Raw genomic sequence first — 22,138 nt, 5'->3', positions numbered from 1 at the left:
GGGTAGGAGATGGTGGCAAAAGCAGCAGATAATCAGAGTAAGATGAGGGCATACATGGCATGGACATATACTGGTTTCTATATTAATTATTATTGTATTTCTTATTTTCCGTTTGCTTGTTAGGAGGAGATTGAGCCAATACATCAAATGTTGCACAAACTAAAGTAGTATCTACATCTGCCATGTGGGGTCTTAAATATTAAGCACAGAGAAAAGTTCAGACACTTTTTTACAATGGTGTATTTCTTTATTTGAGGTATTTATTGCATTCCAAAAACTCTGAAGGTCAAGCAAGTCAGACAAATTGCAAGTCTGTTCTGGTATAGTTACTGACAGGGTCTATCACGTTCTCAAAACTATGCAGAGAGAAGAAAACACCATTGATAAATAAGCTGCTACAATAGGAATAGTTTCTGCTTCCCTATAATACAACTGAGTCCTGTGTGTATAATAACAAGAAAACGGATGATCTGTTATCACACAAGTTTCTATTGAAATTTGCTGTTGATCCTAGTTATTTATACATGGATAACTAAATGTGAAATGACAGAATAGAACCAGGGCGTTAAAAATAACATGAGGACAGCAAACACCCCTAATGCTCAGCTCTTCTATTGTCCAGGGAAAAGCAACTATTGTTGTTTAAATCCAAATCAATTTGTACCTCAAAAACAAGTTGCCATTGCACAGATCATAATTTCTTGACAAAACACTGTGGCAGCCCAGGTTATTCTGAGCAGTTTTCAATGATCCTCGAAACGGAAAGTGCTTTGAACATGTACTCTTCAATGAGCCATTTATCTTGCAACCATTTATATAGTATATGAGCACAGAGAAAAGGCTAATCTATGATCTGCCACTGTTTTTTTTCATAGGGGTTGAAGATCAACAGACATCTCTCCACTTCTGATGCACATTCCAGGCAGCCTTCAGCCACTGGATACCAGCAGCCAAAAACCATAACAATAAGGACCTGCTTTTATTACCAATGTTCCTGTTTGCTCTACCACTAACACACGCGTTCGGAATTTTATCGGAAGGAACTTACTGCTGACCCTCGTGGCCACGGGTTATTCTGCTCCCGACAGGTCCGCCACCTGCTGCAGAACTGCTCTTGCACCCCTTGCACACAAAGGCATCTCGAATCCCTATCATCAGTCAGAAAATCGCATGTTGAAAAAAAAGTAGAATCATATTTGGAGATAACTGTGTATAATCTTGACACACAAAGAAATATCACTCCGCGGTTTCCCAAGCATTTCCTGTGGTTGAAAAAATCCTCCAGTTTTCATAGATGCAAAACTTCAGCAAAGTTGCAGCACACTTGGAATCACGAACCACTCTCCAATGTAGCAAAAGGGTATGCCGTCGGGGATGGTGGGAAAATCTACCCCATTTTACTTTGAGAAATGTACAGCGTTGCACACTGCGCTACCAGAGTGGTCAGGAAGAGCTCTGAGGTTTTTCCTTGCTAGGACCCATGAATTCCAGACCTTCAATTGGGATGTCCTTCTCCTTAATTGCTTTCTGGAACAAAGGAAAAGCATAAATAAGTATGGTTAACATGGATTATTCCCCGAAAACAATGCACAGAAGCAAATGCAGAAAGTGGTCCCAGCTTTGTATACCTCAGGCAAAACAGCAACCCCCACATGCACACCTTTTCAACCCTGAGGCTATAAATATTAAAATCATCCCTCCACTGTTGCAATCTCCACTTTCCGATCCGGGTTCTTCTGCATTAAATGCTCCCCATCTTCCAAATTAAGCGCTCCGAAGTCAAACAGCTGCCAAATGTTGAAGCAACGCAAAAGGTTGGTCTAATTTCTGGAGCAAACCACTCTTTCTAGCCATGAATGGTAAACAAATACAATGTTGTCAGAAAGGCAATAGCTGAGAACCTGTAGCCCTAAACGAACATCACAGGGTTTCATTTAGTCTCAAACTTACCTATACCATTAGAAAACAATAAGTTAAAAAAAAAAAAAAAAAAAATCTGATCATTGTATTACGTAATGAAGCCATCCAATATAAGGGCAGCCATCATTCTACCCTAAATTAGCACAAATATGAACGAGCAGAACTTGCCTGATTAAGTAAATATATCAGTTCTGCCCAAGGACTCTGTTTCTCCGTCTACTTCCAGAGGTACTATTTATATGCACCGGAGTGGGGTCGGGGAACTAAGGAAACTGTGTAAGCTTGAAAAAGAAGAGTAATGTCAGAGCAGAACATGCCCTATCATGCATTGCTAAATCACAAATGGCAGAACAAAAAATAACACGGACTGTCTAGCTACCGACTGTAAAAATGCCTTGTCTCCCAAGACGACCTGACTGATGTTCATGATCTCACGGACTTCTACAACGCAACTATCTCTGATATCATGGACTCAATAGCACCTTTACAACTAAAAAAATACCCCCTCTAAATCCTCCAAACCATGGTTCAACAACAACCTAAACTCGGAGCGCCGCAACTTAAGAGCAGCTTAACATCTATGGAGATCAAAACCATCCGCCTTTCACTTAAAAGCCCTTAGATCTGTTTGAAGCTCCTACAATAAAAAAACACAAGACTAAGGCAGACTACTTCAGATCGCAGCTTAACCCCTTCGCTGCTAGGCCTTTTCCCCTCCTGTGCTAAGCCCTTTTTGGGCTATTTGAGGTAGTGCGCGCTTAGGCCCCTGTAACTTTTTGACCACATTAGGTATCCACGCCAAATTTGCGTCCTTTTCTTCCAACATCTTGGGGATTCTAAAGGTACCCAGGGTTTGTGGATTCTCCTAGAGGGGTCACAGAAATTAGTCAAAATACAGCAATTTTTTTTTTTTTTGTGAAAAATGTGAAAAACGGGCTGCAAATGAAAGCTTCTGGGTTTTTCTCTGCAAATGGTATCAAAAAAGGGTTTGTGGGGCTGAAATCACAATTTCTCCAGCTTTTAGGGAATGACAGACTTTTGTTAGAAAACCAACATTTTTTACACAGTTTTGGCATTTTTCTGGGACATACCCTATTTTTGCTATTTTTTGTGCTTTCAACCTCCTTCCAGTTAACGGTAGAAAAGGGTAACAAAACAATAATGGATCCTGGAAAGCTATACATTTTTGAAAAGTAGACAAAATTCTGAATTCAGCAAGGGGTCATTTGCATAGATCCATCAAGGTTTCTTTATAGAAATTTACAGGCAAATATAGGAGAAATTAAAAATTTGTTGAAAAAAGCAGCCTCTTGAGTCAACGTTTTTACCTGTAACTTCTTCGAATTATGACATCTCTTTGAAAGCAATGTACCGTTACATCCGGTAGACCTTCCTGGTTGTGTGGACATATAGGACTTGTAGGTTCATCAAGAGCCCAACGAACCCAGAGTAGAAAAATGAGCAGCATTTTGTAATGTTTTTTTTTTTTGGTCCGGGTATATAGCAATTATTGTGGGAAAATGTATACTTGGAAAAATCGGTATGAAAGTCACCTATGTATTTCTGAAATGGGAACAAATTACAGAGTTCAGAAACAGTGCATATTTGCACATTTTCGAAATTGGGAATACTCATATTTGCATGACAATTATTGGTCATTTTTCAAAATGACTTTTTTTTTACACAATGTCTTTCATTTGGAAGGGAGAAATGCATCAAAAATCAACAGGTAATAACAGTAGCTTTACAAATTTGAACTACCCTAAGTCTCCCGAGAAAAATGGTACCTCACTTGTGTGGGTAGGCATAGTGCCCACGACAGGAAGTGGCTCAAAACCTAAGGTGAACACACCACATTTTCACACTGAAAATTTACACTTTTTTTGCAAAGAGTCTAGCTGTAGTTTTTGAACCCTAGCCCTGCCGGCACCTAGGGAAACCTAGCAAACCTATACATTTTTGAAAACTAGACACCCAGGGGAATCCAGGATGGGGTGACTTGACTGCCTCCCACCATGGTCTGTTACCCAGAATCCCTTGCAAACGTAAAAAATTGAAAAAAAAACCACATTTTCCCCACATTTCTGTGATGCAAAGTTCTGGAATCTGCGTGGATCCACAAATTTCCACCCACCCCGCGTTCCCCAAAGTCCTACGAGAAAAATGGTACCTCACTTGTGCGGGTCGGCCTAGTGCCCGCGACAGGAAACGGCGCAAAACGCAACGTGGTTTTGGAGTGAAAAATGACCCTTTTTTTGGCAAAGTGACTAGCTGTAGATTTTGTACCCTAGCCCTGCCGGCACCTAGGGAAACCTAGCAAACCTATACATTTCTGAAAACTAGACACCCAGGGGAATCCAGGATGGGGTGACTTGACTGCCTCCCACCATGGTCTGTTACCCAGAATCCCTTGCAAACGTAAAAAATTGAAAAAAAAACCACATTTTCCCCACATTTCTGTGATGCAAAGTTCTGGAATCTGCGTGGATCCACAAATTTCCACCCACCCCGCGTTCCCCAAAGTCCTACGAGAAAAATGGTACCTCACTTGTGCGGGTCGGCCTAGTGCCCGCGACAGGAAACGGCGCAAAACGCAACGTGGTTTTGGAGTGAAAAATGACCCTTTTTTTGGCAAAGTGACTAGCTGTAGATTTTGTACCCTAGCCCTGCCGGCACCTAGGGAAACCTAGCAAACCTATACATTTCTGAAAACTAGACACCCAGGGGAATCCAGGATGGGGTGACTTGACTGCCTCCCACCATGGTCTGTTACCCAGAATCCCTTGCAAACGTAAAAAATTGACAAAAAAAACACATTTTCCCCACATTTCTGTGATGGAAAGTTCTGGAATCTGCGTGGATCCACAAATTTCCACCCACCCCGCGTTCCCCAAAGTCCTACGAGAAAAATGGTACCTCACTTGTGCGGGTCGGCCTAGTGCCCGCGACAGGAAACGGCGCAAAACGCAACGTGGTTTTGGAGTGAAAAATGACCCTTTTTTTGGCAAAGTGACTAGCTGTAGATTTTGTACCCTAGCCCTGCCGGCACCTAGGGAAACCTAGCAAACCTATACATTTCTGAAAACTAGACACCCAGGGGAATCCAGGATGGGGTGACTTGACTGCCTCCCACCATGGTCTGTTACCCAGAATCCCTTGCAAACGTAAAAAATTGACAAAAAAAACACATTTTCCCCACATTTCTGTGATGGAAAGTTCTGGAATCTGCGTGGATCCACAAATTTCCACCCACCCCGCGTTCCCCAAAGTCCTACGAGAAAAATGGTACCTCACTTGTGCGGGTCGGCCTAGTGCCCGCGACAGGAAACGGCGCAAAACGCAACGTGGTTTTGGAGTGAAAAATGACCCTTTTTTTGGCAAAGTGACTAGCTGTAGATTTTGTACCCTAGCCCTGCCGGCACCTAGGGAAACCTAGCAAACCTATACATTTCTGAAAACTAGACACCCAGGGGAATCCAGGATGGGGTGACTTGACTGCCTCCCACCATGGTCTGTTACCCAGAATCCCTTGCAAACGTAAAAAATTGACAAAAAAAACACATTTTCCCCACATTTCTGTGATGGAAAGTTCTGGAATCTGCGTGGATCCACAAATTTCCACCCACCCCGCGTTCCCCAAAGTCCTACGAGAAAAATGGTACCTCACTTGTGCGGGTCGGCCTAGTGCCCGCGACAGGAAACGGCGCAAAACGCAACGTGGTTTTGGAGTGAAAAATGACCCTTTTTTTGGCAAAGTGACTAGCTGTAGATTTTGTACCCTAGCCCTGCCGGCACCTAGGGAAACCTAGCAAACCTATACATTTCTGAAAACTAGACACCCAGGGGAATCCAGGATGGGGTGACTTGACTGCCTCCCACCATGGTCTGTTACCCAGAATCCCTTGCAAACGTAAAAAATTGACAAAAAAAACACATTTTCCCCACATTTCTGTGATGGAAAGTTCTGGAATCTGCGTGGATCCACAAATTTCCACCCACCCCGCGTTCCCCAAAGTCCTACGAGAAAAATGGTACCTCACTTGTGCGGGTCGGCCTAGTGCCCGCGACAGGAAACGGCGCAAAACGCAACGTGGTTTTGGAGTGAAAAATGACCCTTTTTTTGGCAAAGTGACTAGCTGTAGATTTTGTACCCTAGCCCTGCCGGCACCTAGGGAAACCTAGCAAACCTATACATTTCTGAAAACTAGACACCCAGGGGAATCCAGGATGGGGTGACTTGACTGCCTCCCACCATGGTCTGTTACCCAGAATCCCTTGCAAACGTAAAAAATTGACAAAAAAAACACATTTTCCCCACATTTCTGTGATGGAAAGTTCTGGAATCTGCGTGGATCCACAAATTTCCACCCACCCCGCGTTCCCCAAAGTCCTACGAGAAAAATGGTACCTCACTTGTGCGGGTCGGCCTAGTGCCCGCGACAGGAAACGGCGCAAAACGCAACGTGGTTTTGGAGTGAAAAATGACCCTTTTTTTGGCAAAGTGACTAGCTGTAGATTTTGTACCCTAGCCCTGCCGGCACCTAGGGAAACCTAGCAAACCTATACATTTCTGAAAACTAGACACCCAGGGGAATCCAGGATGGGGTGACTTGACTGCCTCCCACCATGGTCTGTTACCCAGAATCCCTTGCAAACGTAAAAAATTGACAAAAAAAACACATTTTCCCCACATTTCTGTGATGGAAAGTTCTGGAATCTGCGTGGATCCACAAATTTCCACCCACCCCGCGTTCCCCAAAGTCCTACGAGAAAAATGGTACCTCACTTGTGCGGGTCGGCCTAGTGCCCGCGACAGGAAACGGCGCAAAACGCAACGTGGTTTTGGAGTGAAAAATGACCCTTTTTTTGGCAAAGTGACTAGCTGTAGATTTTGTACCCTAGCCCTGCCGGCACCTAGGGAAACCTAACAAACCTATACATTTCTGAAAACTAGACACCCAGGGGAATCCAGGATGGGGTGACTTGACTGCCTCCCACCATGGTCTGTTACCCAGAATCCCTTGCAAACGTAAAAAATTGACAAAAAAAACACATTTTCCCCACATTTCTGTGATGGAAAGTTCTGGAATCTGCGTGGATCCACAAATTTCCACCCACCCCGCGTTCCCCAAAGTCCTACGAGAAAAATGGTACCTCACTTGTGCGGGTCGGCCTAGTGCCCGCGACAGGAAACGGCGCAAAACGCAACATGGTTTTGGAGTGAAAAATGACCCTTTTTTTGGCAAAGTGACTAGCTGTAGATTTTGTACCCTAGCCCTGCCGGCACCTAGGGAAACCTAGCAAACCTATACATTTCTGAAAACTAGACACCCAGGGGAATCCAGGATGGGGTGACTTGACTGCCTCCCACCATGGTCTGTTACCCAGAATCCCTTGCAAACGTAAAAAATTGACAAAAAAAACACATTTTCCCCACATTTCTGTGATGGAAAGTTCTGGAATCTGCGTGGATCCACAAATTTCCACCCACCCCGCGTTCCCCAAAGTCCTACGAGAAAAATGGTACCTCACTTGTGCGGGTCGGCCTAGTGCCCGCGACAGGAAACGGCGCAAAACGCAACGTGGTTTTGGAGTGAAAAATGACCCTTTTTTTGGCAAAGTGACTAGCTGTAGATTTTGTACCCTAGCCCTGCCGGCACCTAGGGAAACCTAGCAAACCTATACATTTCTGAAAACTAGACACCCAGGGGAATCCAGGATGGGGTGACTTGACTGCCTCCCACCATGGTCTGTTACCCAGAATCCCTTGCAAACGTAAAAAATTGACAAAAAAAACACATTTTCCCCACATTTCTGTGATGGAAAGTTCTGGAATCTGCGTGGATCCACAAATTTCCACCCACCCCGCGTTCCCCAAAGTCCTACGAGAAAAATGGTACCTCACTTGTGCGGGTCGGCCTAGTGCCCGCGACAGGAAACGGCGCAAAACGCAACGTGGTTTTGGAGTGAAAAATGACCCTTTTTTTGGCAAAGTGACTAGCTGTAGATTTTGTACCCTAGCCCTGCCGGCACCTAGGGAAACCTAGCAAACCTATACATTTCTGAAAACTAGACACCCAGGGGAATCCAGGATGGGGTGACTTGACTGCCTCCCACCATGGTCTGTTACCCAGAATCCCTTGCAAACGTAAAAAATTGACAAAAAAAACACATTTTCCCCACATTTCTGTGATGGAAAGTTCTGGAATCTGCGTGGATCCACAAATTTCCACCCACCCCGCGTTCCCCAAAGTCCTACGAGAAAAATGGTACCTCACTTGTGCGGGTCGGCCTAGTGCCCGCGACAGGAAACGGCGCAAAACGCAACGTGGTTTTGGAGTGAAAAATGACCCTTTTTTTGGCAAAGTGACTAGCTGTAGATTTTGTACCCTAGCCCTGCCGGCACCTAGGGAAACCTAGCAAACCTATACATTTCTGAAAACTAGACACCCAGGGGAATCCAGGATGGGGTGACTTGACTGCCTCCCACCATGGTCTGTTACCCAGAATCCCTTGCAAACGTAAAAAATTGACAAAAAAAACACATTTTCCCCACATTTCTGTGATGGAAAGTTCTGGAATCTGCGTGGATCCACAAATTTCCACCCACCCCGCGTTCCCCAAAGTCCTACGAGAAAAATGGTACCTCACTTGTGCGGGTCAGCCTAGTGCCCGCGACAGGAAACGGCGCAAAACGCAAAGTGGTTTTGGAGTGAAAAATGACCCTTTTTTTGGCAAAGTGACTAGCTGTAGATTTTGTACCCTAGCCCTGCCGGCACCTAGGGAAACCTACCAAACCTATACATTTCTGAAAACTAGACACCCGGCGGTTTCCAGGGAGGTATGGCTTGCGTGGATCCCCCAACGTTTCCTTACCCAGAATCCCCTGCAAACCTCAATTTTTGCTCAAAAAATCACTTTTTTCACACATTTTGGGGTGGGAAAGTAGTGGCATCACCGGGCTCACACAAATTTACCACCACCCAGCGTTCCCCCAGGTCTCCCGGTAAAAATGGTGCCTCACTTGTGTGGGAGGCCCAAGTACCCGCGGCAGGCAAGGGCCCCAAACGTAGTGAGGCGACCTCAAGATGGCCTATCGCCAAACCACCTGGTTTTGCAAGGGGGGTCACTTTGGTTTTTGGCCCGGTGCGCGGCGGCCATCTAGGGAAACCTACCAAACCCAGGCATTTTTGAAAACTAGACACCCGGCGGCTTCCAGGGAGGTATGGCTTGCGTGGATCCCCCAACGTTTCCTTACCCAGAATCCCCTGCAAACCTCAATTTTTGCTCAAAAAAATCACTTTTTTCACACATTTTGGGGTGGGAAAGTAGTGGCATCACCGGGCTCACACAAATTTACCACCACCCAGCGTTCCCCCAGGTCTCCCGGTAAAAATGGTGCCTCACTTGTGTGGGAGGCCCAAGTACCCGCGGCAGGCAAGGGCCCCAAACGTAGTGAGGCGACCTCAAGATGGCCTATCGCCAAACCACCTGGTTTTGCAAGGGGGGTCACTTTGGTTTTTGGCCCGGTGCGCGGCGGCCATCTAGGGAAACCTACCAAACCCAGGCATTTTTGAAAACTAGACACCCGGCGGCTTCCAGGGAGGTATGGCTTGCGTGGATCCCCCAACGTTTCCTTACCCAGAATCCCCTGCAAACCTCAATTTTTGCTCAAAAAATCACTTTTTTCACACATTTTGGGGTGGGAAAGTAGTGGCATCACCGGGCTCACACAAATTTACCACCACCCAGCGTTCCCCCAGGTCTCCCGGTAAAAATGGTGCCTCACTTGTGTGGGAGGCCCAAGTACCCGCGGCAGGCAAGGGCCCCAAACGTAGTGAGGCGACCTCAAGATGGCCTATCGCCAAACCACCTGGTTTTGCAAGGGGGGTCACTTTGGTTTTTGGCCCGGTGCGCGGCGGCCATCTAGGGAAACCTACCAAACCCAGGCATTTTTGAAAACTAGACACCCGGCGGCTTCCAGGGAGGTATGGCTTGCGTGGATCCCCCAACGTTTCCTTACCCAGAATCCCCTGCAAACCTCAATTTTTGCCCAAAAAAATCACTTTTTTCACACATTTTGGGGTGGGAAAGTAGTGGCATCACCGGGCTCACACAAATTTACCACCACCCAGCGTTCCCCCAGGTCTCCCGGTAAAAATGGTGCCTCACTTGTGTGGGAGGCCCAAGTACCCGCGGCAGGCCAGGACAACAAACGTAGTGAGGCGACCTTTGGGATAGGCAATGTTGATGTTGCCTCACTACGTTTGGGGCCCTTGCCTGCCGCGGGTACTTGGGCCTCCCACACAAGTGAGGCACCATTTTTACCGGGAGACCTGGGGGAACGCTGGGTGGTGGTAAATTTGTGTGAGCCCGGTGATGCCACTACTTTCCCACCCCAAAATGTGTGAAAAAAGTGATTTTTTGAGCAAAAATTGAGGTTTGCAGGGGATTCTGGGTAAGGAAACGTTGGGGGATCCACGCAAGCCATACCTCCCTGGAAGCCGCCGGGTGTCTAGTTTTCAAAAATGCCTGGGTTTGGTAGGTTTCCCTAGATGGCCGCCGCGCACCGGGCCAAAAACCAAAGTGACCCCCCTTGCAAAACCAGGTGGTTTGGCGATAGGCCATCTTGAGGTGGCCTCACTACCTTTGGGGCCCTTGCCTGCCGCGGGTACTTGGGCCTCCCACACAAGTGAGGCACCATTTTTACCGGGAGACCTGGGGGAACGCTGGGTGGTGGTAAATTTGTGTGAGCCCGGTGATGCCACTACTTTCCCACCCCAAAATGTGTGAAAAAAGTGATTTTTTGAGCAAAAATTGAGGTTTGCAGGGGATTCTGGGTAAGGAAACGTTGGGGGATCCACGCAAGCCATACCTCCCTGGAAGCCGCCGGGTGTCTAGTTTTCAAAAATGCCTGGGTTTGGTAGGTTTCCCTAGATGGCCGCCGCGCACCGGGCCAAAAACCAAAGTGACCCCCCTTGCAAAACCAGGTGGTTTGGCGATAGGCCATCTTGAGGTGGCCTCACTACGTTTGGGGCCCTTGCCTGCCGCGGGTACTTGGGCCTCCCACACAAGTGAGGCACCATTTTTACCGGGAGACCTGGGGGAACGCTGGGTGGTGGTAAATTTGTGTGAGCCCGGTGATGCCACTACTTTCCCACCCCAAAATGTGTGAAAAAAGTGATTTTTTGAGCAAAAATTGAGGTTTGCAGGGGATTCTGGGTAAGGAAACGTTGGGGGATCCACGCAAGCCATACCTCCCTGGAAGCCGCCGGGTGTCTAGTTTTCAAAAATGCCTGGGTTTGGTAGGTTTCCCTAGATGGCCGCCGCGCACCGGGCCAAAAACCAAAGTGACCCCCCTTGCAAAACCAGGTGGTTTGGCGATAGGCCATCTTGAGGTGGCCTCACTACGTTTGGGGCCCTTGCCTGCCGCGGGTACTTGGGCCTCCCACACAAGTGAGGCACCATTTTTACCGGGAGACCTGGGGGAACGCTGGGTGGTGGTAAATTTGTGTGAGCCCGGTGATGCCACTACTTTCCCACCCCAAAATGTGTGAAAAAAGTGATTTTTTGAGCAAAAATTGAGGTTTGCAGGGGATTCTGGGTAAGGAAACGTTGGGGGATCCACGCAAGCCATACCTCCCTGGAAGCCGCCGGGTGTCTAGTTTTCAAAAATGTCTGGGTTTGGTAGGTTTCCCTAGATGGCCGCCGCGCACCGGGCCAAAAACCAAAGTGACCCCCCTTGCAAAACCAGGTGGTTTGGCGATAGGCCATCTTGAGGTGGCCTCACTACCTTTGGGGCCCTTGCCTGCCGCGGGTACTTGGGCCTCCCACACAAGTGAGGCACCATTTTTACCGGGAGACCTGGGGGAACGCTGGGTGGTGGTAAATTTGTGTGAGCCCGGTGATGCCACTACTTTCCCACCCCAAAATGTGTGAAAAAAGTGATTTTTTGAGCAAAAATTGAGGTTTGCAGGGGATTCTGGGTAAGGAAACGTTGGGGGATCCACGCAAGCCATACCTCCCTGGAAGCCGCCGGGTGTCTAGTTTTCAAAAATGCCTGGGTTTGGTAGGTTTCCCTAGATGGCCGCCGAGCCCTGGGCAAAAAACAAAAGTAACCCCCCTTGCATAACCAGATTACCTATTGTTACTACAGCGTGAGAATTTAGGAATAATACTGCAAAGAAAATGTGGCAGACAATTTGAGGTTTACAGGACAATGGGGATAAAAAATATTTTTCAAATCACTAGAGAGACATCACCATGAACTCCCAAAGGTTTTCGACAATATCTACAGTTGGTGGGTTATTCTTACATGGAAAGTGTACCTTGGCAGAGAAACAAAAAAAAAAGATTCCTGCACAACCATCTATTCCTCAAACACACACACATACTGGTTGGATTTGGCACGAGGGCAAATCATGGTTCAGTGTATTAAATTTTATTAACAAGAGATTTCACAAATATGAAATGCACTGTCAATAATTAAATTCACAAAAAACCAAACCAATGACTTGCAGCTCGTGAGCTGTAAAGCCACGTCAAGGCACCAACCGCTTTACAGGCCATTCACACACCTTTCATACGTGATACAAACAAGACCATTCGCACCACCAGGTACAAAAGCAACACAGTACAAAAATCACCAAAAAGGGACAAGGTACACCCTGCTTCAAAAAAACAAATATTACTGCACAGTCATCTAACCCGCAAGCACACGCACATACTGGTTGGATTTGGCACGAGGGTGAGTGATGGTTCAGTAGATAAAATTGTATTACCAAGTGATTTCACAAAAAATGAAATGCACTGGTAATAATTGAAAGGGCAAGAAACTGAACCATTGACTCACAGCTCGTGAGCTGTAAAGCCACGACAAGGCACCAACCTCTTTACAGGCCATTCATACACCTTTCATACGTGTGAGACATACAAAACCATTCACACCGCCAGCCGCGGGCCCATCACATAACAAAACTCACACCGGCACACAGCGCCATTCAAGGGCCCATCACTTTCACACGCCCACAATCCAGACACAGCAACTACACAGGCAGAAGGATTGCGTGGAGTGGTACTCAGCTAGCAGTGTGTGTAGTGACCAGCAGAAAGTCACTACTCACACACAGCCAGCCAAGCACCGGTCGACACACACCGCTAGCCAAACGCCAGTCCACGCACACCGCTAGCCAAGCGCCAGTCCAGGCACACCACCATCCAATCGCCAGTCCAGGCACACCGGCAGCCAATCGCCAATCCACCTACACCGCCAGCCAAGCTCCAGTCCACGGACACCACCAGACAAGCACCATTCCACACACACCGCCAGCCAAGCTCCAGTCCACACACACCACCAGACAAGCTCCAGTCCACGGACACCACCAGCCAAGCTCCAGTCCACGGACACCACCAGCCAAACACCAGTCCGCACACACCACCAGTCCACACACACTGCCAGCCAAGAACCAGTCCACGCACAGCGCCAGCCAAGCACCATTCCACGCACACCACCAGCCAAGCACCATTCCACGCACACCGCCAGCCAAGCACCATTCCACGCACACCACCAGCCACGCACACCACCAGCCACGCACCAGTCCACGCACACCGCCAGTCCATGCACACCGCCAGTCCACGCACACCGTCAGCCAAGCACCATTCCACGCACACCACCAACCAAGTGCCAGTCCACACACACCAACAGCCAAGCGCAAGCCTACACACACCGCCATCACATTTTGGATTTTTTTAGAAAAAAATAAAAACACAAACAAATTGCAAATAGATAAAAATCTTCTAACAGAAAATCAGCAACTAAATACATTGCACTAACACCAACATTGAAACAGAATCAAATTATCCAAAGAATACAGACCAGCCAGTTCACTTTACCACTCAAGAATCCTCCCAAAAAAATTTTCGCGTGTGGTACGCTCTAAAACAAGCAGAGAGACACAGTGCAGGATGAGAGGGACAATCGGGGCAGTACATACGACACTCCTTCCGCGTACCTCTTCGCCAACAGACTCTACATCTCCTACTGGGAAAATCTTTTGCGGGTGTGGGAGGAATGTGATCTGGAAAGTGGCGTTCTTTCAATCTAGCAACATCCTCCACCAGTCCAACTCTAGGAACACTTGCCTGTTCCACTACAACAAGGCTGCCTATTACAGACTCCTGAAACTTAACAAAAGTCATCGTTGACTCAGGGCAAGAATCCTGGAACACAACAAAAGCATTAAACATTGCCAAGTGGAAAAGATGGATAGCCAACTTCTTGTACCAAATGTAAGCCTTACGAAGAGCAGTGTAAGGTTCCAACCTCTGATCTACTCTGTCAACACCACCCATGTACCTATTATAGTCTAAAACACATACAGGTTTGCGCGCTTCAGCGACCTGACCCCAAACAGTCACAGGTGCAGTGCTTTCATCATGGATGGAAGTCAGCATGTAGACATCTCTCCTGTCTGTAAACTTCACAGCAAGAAGCTCCTGGCAACGCAACGCACTGCACTGTCCCCGCACAAGCTTTTGACAAACAAGTTCTTTCGGAAAACCTTTACGGTTACAGCGGACTGTGCCACAAGCAAAAGTGTCCACTTTGGCCAATTCCCTGAACAACCGTACACCAGTGTAGAAGTTATCTACATATAAATGGTGGCCTTTGTTAAAAAATCCTCTTCCAAGTTCCCAAACAATTTTCTCAGTCACTCCAAAAGTGGACGGACAACCAGGGAGGTTAAACCTAGATTCCTTACCGGTGTACACCCTGAAATTAGAGACATATCCAGTCCTACTGTCACACAGCATATACAGCTTTATTCCATAGCGTGCCCTCTTACTAGGAATGTATTGCCTAAAAACCAAGCGGCCCTTGAACAACACCAAAGACTCATCCACTGCAATTTCTCTACCAGGGGCATAAATCTCAGAAAATCGATCAACAAAGTGATCAAGGACAGGCCTAATCTTAAAAAGACGGTCACAATCAGGGTGATCTCGTGGCAACGCTAAACCATTATCTACAAAGTGCATCATCCGAAGCAGAAGCAAATACCTGTCACGACTCATGACTGCCGGAAAAATAGACGTTGCCATCAAGGGACTGCCAGACCAATATGAAGCCAATGATGGCTTCCTTAGCAAGCCCATCAAAAAAGTTAAACCCAAGAACTTCTTCATCTCTTCAACATTTGTGGGAGTCCACCGGGTAGCTCTAGAGTGTGGCTTAAGACTGGCACTGTTGTCCCTCAAAAACTGTTCGGCATACAAATTAGTCTGCTCAACAATCTCTGCCAAAAACACATCGTCCATAAACAACTGAAAAAAATTTACAGGCAAAAAGTTCTCGGTATTCACTCTAGACCCTGGAACACCAGTAAACTCAGGAAATTCCGGCTGCACCATGCCAGGGGCAACCCAGAGGTCATCACTTTCAACGGGAAGACTTGCAGCCCCAGCCTGCAGCCCAGATGTCTCTTGCCGCACTACACCAACGGAAAGGCTTGCAGCCCCAGCCTGCAGCCCAGATGCCTCTTGCCGCACTACACCAACGGGAAGCCTTGCAGTCCCAGCCTGCAGCCCAGATGTCTCTTGCCGCACTACACCAACGGGAAGCCTTGCAGGCGCAGGCTGCAGCCCAGATGCCTCTTGCCGCACTATCGGCACATCAGTCTCCTCCTCTAACACAGGCACTTCATCCGCGCTAAGAGTATCTTCATCATCCGATGACCCCATACGGAGAGAAAACTCACTGCCAGAATCGTCCCCTGCCCCCTCTCCCTCAGAAGCAGAGTCAGTCTCTGACCCAATATCAGAGGAAGACTCAAACAGCAAACCAACAACCTGCTGAGCAGTCATCCTGCGGCTAGCCATTATACCTACTAAGATGGAAGACTGCACAAACAAGTCAACAACAACCAACAATGTGCAAACCAAGTAAGTAAAGAAATGTGTACCTTATATCAATAAGATCAATGTACTCAAAAACTATACAATCCAAAATCAAAAGAGACAGCTACACTCACCAGAAACAAACTCTGCAGTGACACAGCAAAGACCAACGATATCAAACTAGAAAGAAGAAAAAAAAACAAATTACTCACAAGACAACAAAATACACATCATGCACCAATGCAAAAAGTTTTTGAAACTCAAAAACCAAACATACTGCTATTATTACACCATTTGCAAAAAAAAACAGGCAGAGAAATCAAACACATTTGCATTGTACAAAAAAACAGTCTCTTACCAAACTACACAAACAGCAAAACCACCAGAACCAAAATGTCACCGTGAACAGAAGAAAAGCCTTCACCTAGAACAAAAAAGTAAACAAAAAAAACATTACAATTGGAAATCACAAAACATATAACAATAAACATTATAACATGCCATGTCACTACCCAAATGGTCAATCGGTTTGTGTGCCAGGTCAGGCAGAAAACAGCAGGAAAAAAAAGGCTATTCAGTCCCGGGGCAGGTGACCCAAATACATATAACAAATTGCACCCTGGAAGCGAGGGGTCACTTCTATTTCTAATTGAACTAATTCCCTGGTGTCTAGTGGGCTTTTCTGCCTCCAATGGGAGCAGAAACGGCAAAAAAATAAAACCGATCTGCCCACAGAGGGGGCAGAAAAGTCTTCAAAACATTTAGGGGCCCAAGGAAGCGACCCTTGCCCAAGGGGTCGCTTCCTACAATAATATTTATATCCCTGGTGTCTAGTGGGCTTTTCTGCCCCCCCCCAAAGAGCAGAAACGGACAGAAAGACGACCAATCTGCCCCCAGGGGGGGGCAGAAAAGTATTCTAAAAAATTAGGCCGCAAAGGAAGCGACCCTTGCCCAAGGGGTCGCTTCCTACATAAAGAAAAAGACATCCCTGGTGTCTAGTGGGCTTTTCTGCCCCCCCTGGGGGCAGAAACGGGCAGAAAGACAACCGATCTGCCCCCAGGGGGGGCAGAAAAGTCTCCTAATCACTTTACCACCCTAGGAAGCGACCCTTGCCCAAGGGGTCGCTTCCTACATAACGAAATAGACATCCCTGGTGTCTAGTGGGCTTTTCTGCCCCCCCTAGGGGGAGAAACGGGCAGAAAGAAGACCGATCTGCCCCCAGGGGGGGCAGAAAAGTCTTCAAATTATTTGGCCCCCAAAGGAAGCGACCCTTGCCTAAGGGGTCGCTTCCTACATAGCATAACCAATATCCCTGGTGTCTAGTGGGCTTTTCTGCCCCCCCCGGGGGCAGAAACGCGCAGAAAGCGGACCGATCTGCCCCCAGGGGGGGCAGAAAAGACTTCAACAAAATTTGCCCCCAAGGAAGCGACCCTTGCCCAAGGGGTCGCTTCCTACATAGTAGGAACAGCATCCCTGGTGACTAGTGGGCTTTTCTGCCCCCCCCGGGGGCAGAAACGCGCAGAAAGCGGGCCGATCTGCCCCCAGGGGGGGCAGAAAAGACTTTGCAAAATTTTCGTCCCCAAGGAAGCGACCCTTGCCTAAGGGGTCGCTTCCCAAACTCCAAATACAAAATCCCTGGTGTCTAGTGGGGCATCCCTACTCCACGATCGCGACGCTGTGCGCGATCGTGGAGCAGGAATGCCCTGTATTGAGAGATCGGGGGAGAGGAAATACTCTTTCCTCTCCCCCGATGCCTCAATACTAGAGATTTCACCGCCGCGGCCCCCACCAGACGCCAAACACCTACCTCTGCTCCCCTCGGACGCGCTGGAAGAAATGGATTCCAGCGCGTCCAACGCTTCCTGATGACGCCGGCGCGCGCTGTGCGCGCTGACGTCATCAGAAAGCGTGGGGGGGCTCGGGGGGGTCGGGGGTGGCAGCGGAAGCTCTTCCGCTGCCACCCCCGTAAAGGGGGCCAAGATCGAGGGACAAGGGGGGGAGCGCCAGCGCTTCCCCCGGGGGCTGTCCTCATGACGGAACGGTTCCGTCATGAGCACAGCCCAACCGATGCTCATGACGGAACCGTTCCGTCATGAGCATCGAAGGGGTTAAACAAGCCACTAATCGCCCAAAAAAACTCTTTGAAATTGTCAATCAGCGATAGCGTCCAATCACATTGACTCAACAGACAAGTCTCCTCCCTGCACCGATCTGGCTATCTTCTTTCTGGAAAAAACTAAATCCATCAGTCTCGACCTCGAAGCAAAGAGGGCCCGTCTTACATCACTTGAGAGGCTACCTCAACCACAGAGGAGCAGAGTTGTCAGTTTAAACTTTATTTTGGTCCTTTAGACCACCATATTCAAGCTAGCCTGGCTGACTTACCCCGAAACCGGTGACAGGATGCTTGTTTCTCGTCCAAACCTGACATGGCCTGGCAAAATAAAAAACTGTTCCCAGAGGGAGCAGGGTCAAGACTGATTTGCATATGGCTGAGTCTAAACTGGAATGGCATGACGTGCAAAAAAACGATGGATTTAACCCAGATCTGTGACGGGGGTGAATGTTTGATTAATTCAGCATTCCGTCCATCCTCTGTTCTTTTTGCATACACATAAAAGTCACAGATGAGAAGAAAAATACAGTACATAAGCCCAGTTAAAAAAAAATACATTTAGAAACAAATTACAACGTTTTAAGAAAAATAATGTGGGCTCACTTAGGTGACAGCAAAACAATACCATAAATCTATAAAATAATAATTAAAAAGGCATGAATAGAAAGATACTTTTTTTTTATTACACATAAAATTTACACATATATTAAAATCAAAACACTGTGCGTGCAAGAGGAATGATTCAATTCGGTATAGTTATGCGACAAAACATTTATCTCAGCCCTAAAGATTAGCGTGGAATAGCTTTGTCCCGGATCGGTCAAACGCCCTCTAGATACTTGGCAACTGAAAACACGATGGTGGGCGAGGTGCCGACTGCAAATTCTCAGGGCAACCCTATACTGGTGCACTCCTAACAAACATAAAAGGGGGACGATCCAGCATTGGCGCTGCGTCAAGTAAAAGGAGCAAAAAACAGCAGATGGTCGCCAGTTTCCTCACACCCATAGCATGCTGGGCAGAGGCTGCTTCCCCCCGGGCCACGTTTCCATTTACAGGTAAATGAAGCAAGGGGAAGAGTGCCCAATCTGAACCTTATATAAAGGGCTTTGCAGCAGGAAGGCTCAATCTGGGCCATATAGGCCTCAAAAGCTGAAAATGTAACCCTATAAAGCGGTTGCTAAGGTACCCCGGACTTGGCTGGTTAATCAGCTTTGTCTCCTCATGTTTCCTGTAAAGAGACTTTAGCTTTTTAATTGAGGAAGATGTGATGGCAGAAGTGTCTACCCAAAACTCTTGCACCCCTAATGAGTAGGAGTGCTGTTTGATATACTTCAGCCATGGCACCAAAGCCCCACTTTTTTGTCTACCCAAGATGTTGCTCAGACTCGCCCTACAGGTGACAGCTCGGGAACATACCAAAGGCATAAGCAGTAAAGTAGGGGTTTCAGTCGCACCAGAGAAATAATTGGGCGGATAGCAAGGTTGTGTCTAAAAATCAAAGGACCGCTTTTGGGGTAGTTTAGGGCCATCCTCAAAAATTAGTTTTTAGCTATTCCCAACACAACTATTTTACTAGGGTCCCAAAGTTCTGCACCATAGCTAGCAGCTGCTACTGCCTGGGCTCTCCAATCTTACAGCAGTGGAGAGACAGGGTGGAAAGTAGTTTTACCAGCAAATCTTAAACTAGCAGTAACCATATGAGTTAACCTAAAAGAACTCTTAAAGATTGGACTGTCCCAGGAGTTAGAAGTGGTGAACCGGATTCGGAGATAGTCAGATTTGAGAACTCTCTCCAATTCCAGCTCCTCTAAAGTTAATGGCCCTCTGGGGCCCCTGTGTGGATTTACTGCCATAATCCTAGTTTTAGATAGGTTTATAGTTAGTCCAGAGGAATTGCAGAATGAATTAAACCTTTGGAGGCGGCGTATTGATACAACTGGGATTTTCGAAATCAATAGTTTGTAAACTGCGAACTATAGCGCTGGAATTTTAGTAGCCTCAAGCACCGGGGAATCATTGTCTAAACCCATGAGGAAATCGACACAGCTGTTGATAAAAAAGAAGGAATAAAGTGGGCTGAAGGCCGCAGCTCTGCGTGACTCCGCTGCTGACATCAAAAAGGTCAGTAGTTTCCCTGTTTGCTCCCCAGTGGATTTTTGAGGAGTTATCACAATGGAGCAGAGTTTACTTTGGGTAACGAATCGGTTCTCAGAAATGTAATAACCTGTGTATGACATAATGTCAAAGCAGAATGATCATACGATGGAAGCGGAAAAGGTGGCATAAATGTTGCCCAGTATGGGGCTCAGAGAAGAGCCCTATGGAACACTACAGAAGAAAGCTGTAGATTTAGGGGCATATCAACAACAACCGGCGATAATTATCGCTCAGCGCTCTTAGCGTGAGGATAATTATCGCCGGCTAGCGTGAATTTTTATCGCTGTGATAGCGTGCTATTAGCAACGCTTATCTCAAAAGCGATAAAAATCTACACGCTAACAGGCTAACGTGAGATTATCGCTGGAAACCCAGCGATAATCACTCGTTACCTTGTTGATAGGGACAGGCAAACTTAGCCATGATATCCTCCTTCCATAGGATATCATGGCTAAGTCTGAAAATTAGCAGACGTAAAAAAGCAGCGTTAACCGCGGTTAGCGCTGCTTTTTTTGTCTCTAACAGGGTTAGCGACATTCTTGATAATAGGAGAAATGTCGCTTAGCGACATTTCTCCTATTATTTTACTCTGGAACGCCTCCTTTGCATCTCATTAGAGATGCAAGGGGAAGCGTAGAGTAAAAGGGTGCTAACATGCAAATTTGCGTGTTAGCACCCTGTTGATAGGGCGCTAGTTTTATCTCTGCTTTTTTGGCTTTTAAAGCCAAAAAAGCAGAGATAAAGCCCTTGTTGATATGCCCCATAGTGTGGAAAGGAAAGCGTGTTAAAGATTACGTTCTTGAGGATAAGAGAGAACAGAGCCACTTTAGTAAATCTTAGTAAATACTGAGTTTTGAAAGGTTGGAAATGAGGACCAGTGGACTAGCTGAAGGCTGGTACCATGAGAAAGACTTATTTCGAGCCTGGGCAGCGCATGCGCTGCTCTGCGAGCCATGCTGTACTGGAGTATGTACTTGAAGCCCCGCCCACTCCGCCCATATTTGTCACTGGCTTGTGTCACTGTCCTTCGTAAATGCTGGCTTCGGATTAGTTATTAGACTGGTTAGTTCCTTCCTTAGTAACACCTTGTCTTCATTTTTAACCTCCCATGAGGACTGTCCCTTTTACTTTGGTTGTTATACGGTATGTCTTCATTAGTCTGTAAGTACTATTTTCTTTAATGAGTTTCTTTCACTTAAGGAGGGTCTCATGTGCAGTTGTGACCACCGGTTGTTTATTTAACTCGTAGCACATGGGGAGCTCTCCAGGGGCCATGGGAGACAGAAGAGGGCAACTCAGCGATGCATTTGCGAGCGTTTAAGCTATTGGCATTGTAAATGACAATGCCTTTTATTTATGTTTTAAAAAACAAAACATAAATAAAAGGCATTGTCATTTACAATGCCAATAGCTCAAACTCGCGTAAATGCGAGACCTATTGCACTGCAGATGCTTGTTTAATGTTGGTCTCCCTATCTGAACAAATTATGGCACCCAGTCTCAATGTATAACTATCAAAATACAATAAGGTAGGAAATGTACAGTCTATGGAGCGAGGTGTGTCCTACAGTCTTATATGTCCGTCTTAAAAAAAAAACTTTGTCCTTGGGCAAATGTTATCACCTTATGCCTCTGTCCACTGGTTTGACAACCCCTTCTATTGGGCGCATCCTTCCACCATGGTCACCCACTGCACATTCTCAGTTTGCACTAGTCCTGAGCAAAATCGCTTGCACCAACTCCTATATTTCTTCTTACCTAAAACTCCTACCCGCCCTTTCCAAATCCTTCCTACATGCCCCCCACTTTCCCAGGAATCCTCACCTGCACGCACTCGCGGTAACCTCTGAAGAGCTCCCCGCACGGATCCGCTCCCCCTTCGCCCCGCAGAAACCGCTCAGAAAACCACCGATTGAAACACTGGTCGTACTCCCGCTTCATTTCCGTGCACTCTTCGCCCACACTGTTCATTGCCCCTGGTATTTCAGGTCACCGCGAATCTGACACCTCTGATTTTTAGGACACCGTAAAGAAATCCTTTACTTC

General features: G+C 47.0%; 1 protein-coding gene across 1 annotated transcript; it reads right to left on the bottom strand.

Moving 5' to 3' along the window:
* Positions 1–225: 225 nt before the first annotated feature.
* TRIAP1 (TP53 regulated inhibitor of apoptosis 1) lies at positions 226–22,128 on the bottom strand. Its single transcript, XM_085634605.1, has 2 exons — positions 21,917–22,128; positions 226–1,527 (listed from the first exon to the last, which is right to left on the bottom strand). The coding sequence occupies exons 1-2, from the start codon at positions 22,061–22,063 to the stop codon at positions 1,444–1,446; spliced, it is 231 nt and encodes a 76-aa protein (XP_085490731.1). The 5' UTR covers positions 22,064–22,128; the 3' UTR covers positions 226–1,443.
* Positions 22,129–22,138: the final 10 nt, after the last annotated feature.

Source organism: Triturus cristatus, chromosome 11, assembly GCF_964204655.1.
Source record: "Triturus cristatus chromosome 11, aTriCri1.1, whole genome shotgun sequence".
NCBI classification, from domain to species: domain Eukaryota; kingdom Metazoa; phylum Chordata; class Amphibia; order Caudata; family Salamandridae; genus Triturus; species Triturus cristatus.
Note: the sequence above shows the minus strand (reverse complement) of the source record. Positions and strands in the feature narration are given on the sequence as shown.